This window comes from Botryllus schlosseri, chromosome 6 (genome assembly GCF_051294905.1).
Source record: "Botryllus schlosseri isolate E-star chromosome 6, Bs_hap1, whole genome shotgun sequence".
NCBI lineage: Eukaryota > Metazoa > Chordata > Ascidiacea > Stolidobranchia > Styelidae > Botryllus > Botryllus schlosseri.
Genome location: NC_137241.1, coordinates 28,417,705 through 28,430,163, shown reverse-complemented (window position 1 = coordinate 28,430,163; position 12,459 = coordinate 28,417,705). Strand labels below are relative to the sequence as shown.

General features: G+C 41.5%; 1 protein-coding gene across 1 annotated transcript in view; it reads left to right on the top strand.

Moving 5' to 3' along the window:
- Positions 1-12,459, top strand: part of LOC145440182 (uncharacterized) — a 39,668-nt gene that overhangs the window by 7,622 nt on the left and 19,587 nt on the right. The window contains exons 11-22 of the mRNA XM_080317759.1: positions 3,412-3,599; positions 3,669-3,785; positions 3,921-4,060; positions 4,369-4,561; positions 4,626-4,751; positions 4,817-4,960; positions 5,027-5,172; positions 6,873-7,067; positions 7,129-7,335; positions 7,646-7,885; positions 11,141-11,393; positions 12,106-12,336. Of these exons, the coding sequence (XP_080173885.1) occupies positions 3,412-3,599; positions 3,669-3,785; positions 3,921-4,060; positions 4,369-4,561; positions 4,626-4,751; positions 4,817-4,960; positions 5,027-5,172; positions 6,873-7,067; positions 7,129-7,335; positions 7,646-7,885; positions 11,141-11,393; positions 12,106-12,336 (2,180 nt within the window). The remainder of the gene's footprint in view (positions 1-3,411; positions 3,600-3,668; positions 3,786-3,920; positions 4,061-4,368; positions 4,562-4,625; positions 4,752-4,816; positions 4,961-5,026; positions 5,173-6,872; positions 7,068-7,128; positions 7,336-7,645; positions 7,886-11,140; positions 11,394-12,105; positions 12,337-12,459) is intronic.

The following is a 12,459-nucleotide window of genomic DNA, read 5'->3' as shown; positions in this document are numbered from 1 at the left end:
TGGCGACCGAGAGATTAGAAACCATGACATGGTATTCCCGACGTTTAAGGGGAAAATGGTAGTGAACCTAATGGAATATTCGCCCTTAAACAGGGAGCACAATTTCGATTGAAAAGCCGCATGAAAACGGAGAACGAGTCGCTCGTCGGCCAGCCCTGGGCTGGTAGCCTGTGTAATATGATGTCATAGGCTACGCATGTATTTATGCTGCGATATATAGGAGTTCAATGACCTCAACGACAGTTGGACACAGTGGGTTGGGGGATGTCCAATGCGAGGGATAAATTACTGATCATGCCACGCAAAATATTATTGGGAACAAATCCGTTTTAGACCTTACACTGTGCTTATCGATCATTCATGCACCATACTAATTCGCTAATTCGTTTCTAGCACGCCGCGAGGTTGTCGAAAGCCCTGATCGATGCCGACATCGACTTCGCTTCATACTTCGCAGGAGATGAAAACCATCGATTCGACAAATACTCTAACGGATATTCGCATCACTAAAAATTGCTGACGAAGCACCTGCGAACCTGTTTGCATGTATAATTATAGTTTCATTGTATTCTTATGATGACATTCCGAACATTTATGATTCGAAGTCTGTGTGAATATTAGCATATTTCGGCAAATTGACCGGACTGTATGCTTAGTTCTTACAAAATTGAATAGTATATTCATATTGAAATGATCCCGAATATTTTCGGCTGACACTCGTCAGGGGTAATCGTCAGCAACTAGTAGAAAATGGAAAAGAACATCGTATACCAACAATCGTATCACAAAATATGACATCACCAGCACGAAATTTCGAATATGAGATCGTTCTATGTACTATATTTAGATGGTCCACAAACTGGTGTAGTTGACACAGCGTTGCCTGGTGTATTTTGATAAAAGTCAACTCCAAGGCACACAAATGAAAGTGTGAACGGCCCCTCCGAACGACTTAGTACTTGGTACATCAACAATATTCCATGTATTGTATATGAAATTTTATCGAATGATTTGTTTGGACGCCGAAACCTACCTGCAGTCCATTCTCGTTTTCGTATTAAATGAATTCGTTACTCTATGTTCAGTATCATGCCCAGTTGCATACCTGATCAAAGTATATGATGTATTAGACGCTCGCAAAAATTAACATGAATATTTTACAAGGTAGTTTATTAAGTCGCGCATTCATGAAGACGGCGCCTCTGTGCGTGCAATGTGACGGAGCGACGACGGGGAAAATTAAGACGGGAAATCAAGCAATTGTTGTTACTGCCATAAGTAGGCGCACAGTCGCGATAAAATTCAGTTAAACGTCCTCAATTATTCATAGTAGGCTTTTTATACAATCATGTCGCATTTGGGAACAATATCAGCAGAAACGAACGGAAATTGTCAGATACACCAGCGTCAAAACCAAACCAGTCGTTTATTGGAGGGACTGGTGACTTCTGCTCAGACATGGTCACGTTAAAAGAGGGATTGGAATTTCTTGCATTCACTCTCACGCTGGCTGCAGGGACAAGAAGTGCGTATCGTAAGTCTGTAGAACTCGAGCTTCGTAACTACCAACGTAAATCTTCAGCATTCTTTGACATTCGCATACAATTATGAGTTACAAATAACTTGGTATTTGCCATGTTCGCGTCAATTATGATAGGAATCGACCCTGGGATGTTTAAAAACCTATGTCGTTTTGAGCAATAGGTACAGTTTGAGACTTGTTACAAGTCACCCGATTATGAGTGCTACAGCATGGTTCGCAAACGCGCCATTTATATTGACTTAAGCAAAATAGACACTGGTTTATTTGGGCACGTCCTTGAATACTGTACTATGAGAGGTTGCAATTGAACTCAACCTATACTCTATAGCAGTGGTTCTCAACCGCCGGTCCGCGACGACATTCCAGTCGGTCCGCGAGGAATATTACAATATTACAATATTACAACGCTTCAGTTGTGAATGATCGAAAATTGTCGCCATTGTCGCGATAAGCTACGTAAACTCTCTGCTTACGCTGAGTAGAATGGATGTGTTCACAAGTACAGGTGAAAACATCCACCCAAGTGTAGGGTCTTGGGGCGAAGCCCCCGGAAGTTTGGCTTATCGCCCTGTGGGGTCCCCGAGATCGACGTTTTTGGGGGTGGGCTGACGAAGTGCTTTTTCGGTCCGGATTTGCGGATGGCCGGTATAGCTGCTGTAATATGTTTTCTTGCGGCACGCACTGTATTCGCAGTTGCCGGAGTAGCCTGCGTCTGGTGGCAGTGGGCAATGAGCAAGGTAGCACGACAAGGTGCTTGGTTCGACTCCGATACGCTTCTTCTCTTGATATTGTCGGTCGGTATTGAGTTGGCGTGGCCGTTTAAACCCACGGCCTTTGGCGCGAAAGACTGTAAACGACTCTCAGCGGTAGCACGTTTATCTGGCAAGGCAATTTTACCTCGACTTTGGCAGACTCATTACCATAAAATCACATGGATGCCATCATGAATATTATTAAATACGATCAAAAGCCTCTAAATGTCACTCTCTAGCATCATATAATTGCCAAAAACGGTTGCATACTTCATTTCAATTTTGACAGTTCACCGGTCCGCCAGACATTTTTTGAAATTTTACCGGTCCGCGAGGCGAAAAAGGTTGAGAACCACTGCTCTATAGCGAAGGGCCACATGAGATATACGAACCATTGCGCGGGCCACTCGAATGTTGATGACATTTTATTAGTCGTCCGATAGTAGAGAACCGGATTAGGTAACGGTGAAAACAAGACTTATCTTACTACGCATCAAAATCGATAACAATTATTTCATGAAAACTCAGCGCACGTTAATGTTCTAGCCCCGCGAAGCGTGAAAATTTCGCATAGATAATAAATGAATTCGATCAATAATATTGTTGCTTGCATATATTACGGGTTGCCACTTTAAACCGTTGGGCTGATTTGACGAGGACGGGGATATTAGGCGCTTGGTCATATCAATATCGAAGGATTCGGCGAACACGCATCTATCATTTCGCATGCCAAGATTTCATCGCCGACGATCTTTCTGCGAGTGCGCGCGCGAAGTCGCATGACGACTCGTTCTTTCATAATTGCGAATATAGTTAGACTCAAACTATGGAGAGGGTACCAAAACTAAAAGCAAGAAACTGAGCGACAATACATCGCGCGAAGTCAGAAGAGATTTCAAGTCAAATAAATCTGCTGCGTAATATTCTACTTTATGGTCACATACGAAGATCTACGAAAATGTGGCTGGCCTCTGGCTTCGCTAATGCGTCGGAACTGATATTTTATCCATCAAGATCCCAAATTTCATGTTCAGGCTAATCAAATTGTAGATAGTCAGTAGCCATATAACCTCCAAATTGTGAAGATAGACTCAGTAAAATTTAATCATTTTCTACTCACTTTTACCTTATTGTACTCTGTCAAGGATGCAGGGAACCTGAAAGGGGGATCCAATCAAATGTCGTAGTTATCGGTAATGAAGCCCACTACAACTGCAAACCAGGATACATAAAGCAAAGTGGTGATTATTTACGACAATGCATCAAACAGAGAAAATGGAGTGGGTCAGCGTTGGAATGTGTAGGTACCTGACATTGACAGTTGGAAAAAGATTATGCCGGACGTTGCAAACTGAAATCGTTTTGTGCCACAGATGGCATCAATTGCAATGGAACATTACCTTGCCTCCACGGGACATGTATTGAACTTGACCCCAGTCTGGAATGCAATTGTGCCGGAACAAAATACTTCGGAGCCCTTTGTGACGAGGGTAAGGTACTGTAGTGACTCTGTTAGACACTTTGTACTATCATAACTCTTAAATACGACTAAATTACAGTTATCATTACTATACTTGGAATGAATCAAAACGTGCCCCTTACAAATGAATTCACGTCTGTCACAGCTCACGGGAATTGGGGTCAATGGTCCGATACGGTCGAGTGCACAGCTACGTGCGATTCGGGACTTATTATTCGAAGACGAGCTTGTGATCAACCGAAGCCGACGGCAAATGGTAATATGTGCGAAGGAAGTGCGATCGAGGTAAATGTTGGTGCTTCGTATAACTCTGTTAATAAATTGGAGAGAATAAAAATAAACAGTGGATTTTCACAAATGATAGCTGGATTCATGTTGTAAGAAACCATTATGAACGTAGTCAATAAATTATACGGTTTTCTAAAAGCGGATAAAGCCAAATCCAGTAGCGGTATAACATAAATTCATAAATTAGATGCAAACATTTGATGATAAGGCTAGCATACGGTAGCTAGGATAATCATACAACTCTAAAATAAGACCATAACGGGCAGAAGTAATTCCTATCACAAATTCGGTGATAACTATTACAGACAGAAAAATGTGACGCGGAGCGATGCGACGAGAATATCTTCAAGTGGTGCGGCCAGGATAAGGACATGTGTCAGCAAAACTCAGGAAAGGGATTTTGCTCACACTATTGGGGGAAGTATAACTGTAGTTGCTTGAAAGGCGTACGAGCAGTATCCGAGCGAAAATGGAACGGTTCGTTTGTGAGATGTGAAGGTACATCGATAATTCCATCCTAACGAACATTATGCTACTAACATTCACGACTGTCATACTTGAGATATTGACGAGTGCACGGATGGTACACATACCTGCGATCGCAAGCACGGTATCTGCGTGAATGTAGACAGTCATTTCGCATGCACTTGCCCGAGTGGGTTTTCCGGTGATGGTCACAACTGCAAGGGTATAAATCTGATATGACGGGCTCTAGATGAAGGCACACTGTGCAAAATACCATAAATGATTTAGATATCGATGAGTGCACTATTGGCAACCATATATGCGATGAAAATGCGAAATGTTACAACAGGGCTGGAGGATATAACTGTGTGTGCAAGCACGGATACAGAAGTATCGCAGACGACGGAAAAGGACATAAAGGTTACTGTAAAGGTAAGAGTCTCACATCCCACTATCCAACTAACCTAAGCTATAGTAAATGAAGAATATGATATTCAGAATCGCGTCTTCTTATGCATGATCACCATGAAAATCGAACCTCGTTTTCTCTCGGAACAGGAGAGGTGGTAACAAATTTGATTGCTGTTCCGTCGGGATTTCCTCTGACGAATGGGGCGGAAAATTCATTTTGCGAATCCATTTACGTGAGTTTACCGGTAATTATTTTTAATCTTTGTAAACCGCCCAGATGAACAGTGTATATATGGGCTCGATATAAGCTTGGAAGTCATATTAATGAAAATGCCATTTTATTGCACCAATTCAAGTCCTGTAACTCTTCTGTATGTCAATGGTTCTTTAACTTTATTAACCGACGGACTGCTTACCCTAGGGCAGTGGTTCCCACCGGTGGAGAATTTCCCACTGGCGGGGAATTCCGTGGTTTCTGGTGGGGAATAGGCGCATTTGTTAAACATTATATACAGGTTAGTCTTCATATTTACGGAGACACGTGCGCGATTACCGTTACCAGTTATCTGCTCTGGAATGTAAGTATCGAAATTATAGATTGAAAGTGTCCTCGAAGGAGCCTGAATGTCCTCTATTTTTGGGAATTTGTCCTCTTTTCACCTGAAAAGGATTTCAATGCCACGAAAAATGCAAGCCCGAAGTGGCGAACGTCAGAGGTTCGAAAAAAATCTGGAGCTTTTGTTAGTCAACACAATACTATCGGTCGAAAATTCTGCAAAATAACCAGTTTTCATAAAGCTTTCAGAATTTATAAAAAATTGTCCTCTTTTTAGGACCTCAAATTAGAGTAAACCTTTTTTAAAGGGTATATAGGAGTTTCGGATTGTGGGAATGAAGACTGGAAATAAATCTGAAGTGGGAAATGAACGCAAAAAGGTTGGGAACCACTGCTCTAGGTTTACCATATTTTTTAATCGGGAAAGGGGGACACTTTTTCGAAATTTTCAGACTTACATGGAGTAAAATTCAAAAAAAAAAACGGTAAAGTTACCACGACATTGTGGTTTGTTGACTAAAACTAAAAAAGGTCGTCCCTTTCGTTCGAACCACGAATTTCCTGTTTAGCGTCATTTATGCCCATTTTCACTCGAATCTATCCATTATTATATTAGCTCTAAAAGCTGCAAAGGAAGACTAACTGCCAAAAAAGTAGGACATTTAGGCGGACGTATGGTAACCCTAACATACGCTACTCTGCAAGCTTTCGCGGAAACCTAAAATATAATATAATCAACAGAGTGGTAAAAGAACAAAGCCATTAAAATATAATTGAAGAAGCGTCGAGTGTGTGTCTCGACCTTCAAGGAACCCCTGAGGCTGACTCTTGGAATCGCTATAGTGTTGTATGAGACGCCGATTAAAACACTATGTTTATAACTTGTTGTAAACAGTTTTTTAAGAAATGCCTTTAGGAAAATTTGTTTTCATTTTCCAAAAGTCGTAGAATTTATGCCATAAATGTGTAAATACTTTCGAAAAACATGAAGTATGAGCATACCGACGATCTGCACCCGATATAGTCGACGTATATGAAATGGAATGGCTGGGAACCCTAGAAATCGTCGTCGGTTCAACAGTTATGGCAAGTAGCCTAGTTATAGATAATTGGTACAGAATGGATGTTCTGATGATGATGACCACCGACAGTAAAAATACCACATAAGGATGTAGACCCGGTAAAAAGATATTTTTGGTCCGTTTAAGACAGGGATCAGAAGCCTTTTTCGTCAAAAACAATAAAAAACATGTTTTAAGCAAGGGCCATGTTTTCAACATGTGACTTTTAAATTGATTTTAGTTTTAAATCCAACCCTATAGACACGTAAACCGGCGATACCCGTGATCGAATCAAAAGCTATCGATATGGTCGCAGGCAACGGAAAATGGAGTGATTGTCGTTACGCGGCTATCTCCAAACGCGGATAACAATCGAAGGCCTACTTTTCGAAATCCAGTGGATTTGACAGGAGCGAACAAGGACAATGTGATTGGTGGACATTTTCATAAATATATATGCGCTATCATCGCTCCGTATTGGGCCGATGCGAAGTTTGGAAGAAATAGCCAGGTATTCCTCGTCGGGTATTGGTCATGTGTGACATTTGACCAATCCTCTTTTCAATTTGAAGTTATTGAGCTACGTTTACGACGAGGAAGAATGGCCGGGGAATCGGTTAAAGAACCCGGGAAGTAAAGGTCTCGAAGCGTGGAAGATTAAAAAGTGGCATCAATACGATCGGATAAATAAGTTAATGGATGAAAATTTCATTCCGAATTTCGTAGTTGTCTTCACGTGGATCAAAATGATACCGGCTTGGAACGCGGAAGCTAACGAGGTTTGTGGAAAGTTTAAATCGGTCTCCCGAAAATTTGGTGTTGTTCATATTTGATAATGTTTATTGTTGTTTCTTACTGAGGTGTATCAGAATATACACGTATTGTTACGAAAATATAGAAAAGAAAATGACTCTGCACAACCATGAATCAGTACACTAATTTCCTACAACGTTTATTTTATTTCCTACAAAGCCAGACTTGATGCAAGTATACTGAAATCTAATCAAGGTACCACTATTAGCTCAGTTCAAGTTTCTATTTCTGAACTCTCTCCAAGTACTTTCAATTACGTTATTCTTTTTTGACCAGGAGATCACTTATCAGTCGGTAGTAGCGACTGACGGAACGGAATCATTCGTAATAAACATATACGAAGACGGGGCCATGTCATGGAGGCCAGTTTTTAATGTTCCGCAAGATACGTTGAGATATCCCGCTACGTCCGGATACGTCATATTCGGAAAAAGGATAAAGAAATTTCAACATCCGCAATCCGGAGAATATGCAGAGGGAGAATCGAATATATCATCAATATATCATTTTGATTTGGTAATTCGCTATACTAAAACGTGATTCATCGCAATGAGTCACGCTAATGCTATACCTCAGCAATGAAAGGCCATATATGTAGCCTATGTTTAATTGTAGAAGTGAATAATATACTCATATTGAAATATACCTGAATATTTACCGCTGACACTAGCGAAGGCTAATAATCAGCAACTAGTAGACTATTCCAATGAACTAAATATCTCAACAGTTAACGTTTTCTTAAATTCTCTTCTCGTTGCTGGCGAATACCCCTGTCGTGTCTCAGCCGAAAATATTCGGGTTTGTTTCAATATGAATATATTCTGCAATTGTATATGGAATTTCTGTACCTTCAAGAGTCTCTTCATTTGTCGAAATGTAATTCGGTTTTTGGAAGCTCATAAGGTGTAATAATATCGAGTGTATATTGTTTATAACAGAAAATAGAACACGGACCGTGACTAACAGTATTTAGAGCAGGCTAATAAATATTTATGCTCATGAGGCATATTCGAAATTTACATACTGTTGATCCTTTTGGACGGGTCGATCATGCATTGGCGAGTTTATAATACTATTGTTAATCCACCAAGTCGCAAGATTCGGTGTCCTAAACATAAATGATATGCGGAAACTAGAAATCGCCAAGTTATGTATCAGTTCCACTGCGGTCATTGCTCCGAATATTTCAATGACTTCTTTACCTCGGAATCAAAAGCGCACAAGTACAACACACCCGCGTCCACTTCGTCCAAATATGATACGATCGACCGGAAAGATCATCGCTCTATCAAACATGCCGGACCTGACGTGTGGAACAGTATCTCGCAGGCCATCAGTCAGTCGACGAGCATGTCCACATTCAAGTCGAAATAAAAACAATTACTACCAAGTGATTACTAGTCCATCCTCAAGATTACCGGACCACGACCTGATCTATCGATCTCGCATTCCATGATATGCCAACTATTTTGTCGCTTGCTTTATCTATACCGGTGGTTCCCAACGTGGGCGATATCGTCCCCCAGGGGGCGATTTGGCAGTCTAGGGGGGCGAAAATAACGAAGGGGGCGATAAGGGGGCAAAAACGGACGAAGGGGGCGAAAACAACGAAGGGGGCGATAGGGGGCGATGGCGCGTTAAAACGACTTTATTGGAGTCGGGACCGTAACTATCGCACCCCAAACCCCCCAATTGGGGTGGGGGGCCTGAAACCGAAGGAAGCCCAAAATTATTTCGTGAATTAACATGAATGATAGAGTAATGTTTTAGAAAGTCATACGACTTTTTCAAAAATTTTTCGCGCTGCGCGCGATTGCTAATTTGCATGTATCTTGATGTTGGAGTCCCCGTCACCTAACAAAGATACGCATGATTTATGGAAATGGGAGACTTCGGCGTCGGCCATTACTGCGCCACGACGCACCAAGACGTATGTAGTTCGAGGCCATGTAACATGCGACTCCGAGAAGTGTGCCGGAACGATCAGCAGCGAGAATACCTTGGCCGAAAAGGAATGCCCTTGTGCTGACCGAAAACTTCGATATATATAAATATATGTTTAAGTGTCCATAGGCGCCTCAATGGCTGGCGTCGAATGTTCCTGTCCTGGCGATTTTTTAAACGATTTCCATATCTTCTGACATAGCAGATATAGGAGGTCACGAAATAGCACCATGTAAAGAAGTCAATATAACAACGATCCCGACCGAAGATGTTTAATTATTATTTAGGGGTCCTGCCTTTTCCAACATACCACATCGACCATATTGACCGATTCAAACATGAATTATATAAATTTGTCGCGCTTGGCGCGTTTAGGCGAAATATGGTGAATCACCAAACAGTACACGAAATAGGCTATATAGCTGATATGTAGCGACAAAAAGCCCACTGGCTGAGGGGAGTCTGGGGTTTGGTTTATCACCCTATAGGGACAAAGACCAACGTTTTTTTCGGGGGGGGGGGGGCTGGCGAAGTGCTGTTTTTTGGTTCCCAATATTTGGGGGGCGATGATCGGTGTGGATCTTCAAAAGGGGGCGATGAGTCGAAAAAGGTTGGGAACCACTGATCTATACTATCTTCTTTTGCTTTTCATTTAGTGTGTATGCCTCCTCTTTACATCTCCTAGGCCAAGGTGGGTGTCTGAATCCATAGACTACTCCAAGTCGCTTCGACACCTTCCTATCCTTTCATTGTATCGCATTTTGTGGTGTATGGAACTGATAAAATTGCTAATAAATAGGGATGGTGTGAACGTGAGGTTCACGTTCGCGTTCTGCGTGTGAGCCTCGGAAATTTTGAGGTTCGCGTTCACAACAGAACCTTGGTAGGTTCTGCACTGTGAACCTTTTTCATATATATTACAATTTTCACTTCATTATATTTTACTTGGTTCAAATTTGTTGCATTTCAACTGCGGACAACTCTATGCATGGCACTGGCAGCATATACAATCAACACCTTGACAATTTCAAAAATTTTACTTGCTTTCTAACAAAGGTTTGCTCGAATTATCCAGCTTTCCATTTGTGAATATTTAGTGACTCTCTGCTGTGAGCTTGACCGGCAATCACACAACATCAAGAGCGAAATACACTACATCTGGATAGCGAATGATGCTTATTCAATTGATATTGTTTTCTGATGTAAAAATCTAGCAAGCTTACGTGGTCAATATTGTCTTCATATGTTTACTGTATCATAAAAACGAAATTCGTGATATTGGGGTGTAGGCTATTGTTGTATAACTTGTCAGTGGGGTAATAGCGGTAGCAAGTATAAAAACCCGTTTTACACTCTGCTCAATATCCATGTAGCAATACTCAGACGCCGAATACATTTTCCGGTCTGGCCTGGACCGTTAAGCCGTAAGCTTATATTCCCTTGCAAGTCCTCGTCGAAATTGTGGGCAAAGCGACGGAAGATATTGATTTATGGGATTATTATATCATTTGATTGCCTCCGTTGATACATATAGCGACGATTAAAACGTCAATATGTACATCAGCATTGTGCCATTATGTGGCCCTAGTCGTCGCTATGTATCGTGTACATTAATATAGGCTATCACTTCATTCAAATATAGGGCTGGCATTAGCAATATGACGTCACGTGACGTCATGAGGTTCACGTTCGCGTTCACACAGAACCTTTCAAAAAGGTTCGCGTTCACACGAACCTGAACCTTTCAGAGGTTCACACCATCCCTACTAATAAACCAATGATGATGATGATCACAACACAACGATATTTAATGTATCTTATTCTCAGGTTGCATTCAACTCAACTTCGTTCACTGGCATCGACTCCTATTCCATGACCGGAAACCAGACCGTAACTAACAAAACGTTGTGCTACAAGTGGTATCTCGACCAAAACGAACCAAAAATCGAAACGCAAGCTATCGCAGAAGCTTGTCCCCAAACGATTGGCCACATGCGTATAGTTGAAGGGATACTGTGGAGGTTAACAATCAATATGGATGATGTTAAATGCTACGAATGGGCTTTCACACTACCTGGAGGTGCGTATCATATTATTGATTATGAAAAGTATAATGCCATTACGAGTATAGCCCACGGTAACCATAATAGTCACAGAAACCATAGCCTTATTACTCACAATCTTCGACTTATAGCCTAAATCTCCTAATTAAGTCCGTAGACCTTGGCTAATATAATAGGGTTACAATATTTTGGAAATGTGAAAAGAGGACAGTTTTTCAAAATTTTCAGACTTACAGACTTACTTTTGTTGAATTCTCCGTTGGTTGACTTAAAAAAAGGTTCAACTTTACTGCTCGGCTCCCGAAATAGCGCCCGAGCGTTACTTCAGTGTTGATTTACTGTCAGTCGAATTTAACTCTATATTTACCCCAAATTTTCAAAAAAAAAAAAAAATCTCAAAAAATACGACATTTAGCGTCCTCCGAGGACACTTTCAAAAAAATGCCTAAATCCTCTTAAGAAAACGTATGGTAACCCTATAATATAATTAATATATGTCTTACTTTTGAAACAAGCCCTGGCATATTCTTCTACTGGCCTTACTGGAGTCTCGAACAAGTATGTCGTCGAGCCTAAACCGCTGTGCAGACCTGTACACTTCTTATAGCCGAGCCCGGGTATATTTAAGCAATACTTGCCATGCACTGTTATACCCTTTGACATCATTTACTGGGATATCCACGCTGACCTTGACGTAAATTTAGCAAAAGGACCTACAAATATTCTTAGATGAGGGACGAATCGACTGTTGCTACAGTATTACCGACACCATCTTTGATTCTCCCATAATATCTGGCATGCGCGATTGGGATTTCGGAGGCTTTTACCACCACGACCGGCAACTGGACGAAAAGATGAGGGAGGTGTGCTGCAGAGAAACTCGGAGGCAGTATTTCTGTGACTTATTTTCGAGAGTGAGGCCGTCCAGTAATTCACGAAATTACGTTCATCCGTTCGTTGGTGAGTGAGCGCTTGTTATGTGAATCACTGTGGAGCAGTGGTTCTTAACCTTGCCTCCAGCGCCCCCCAGGGGGCGGAAACGCTCAGGCGGCGATATGGGGGGCGCTGGAGAAAAATGGCTTC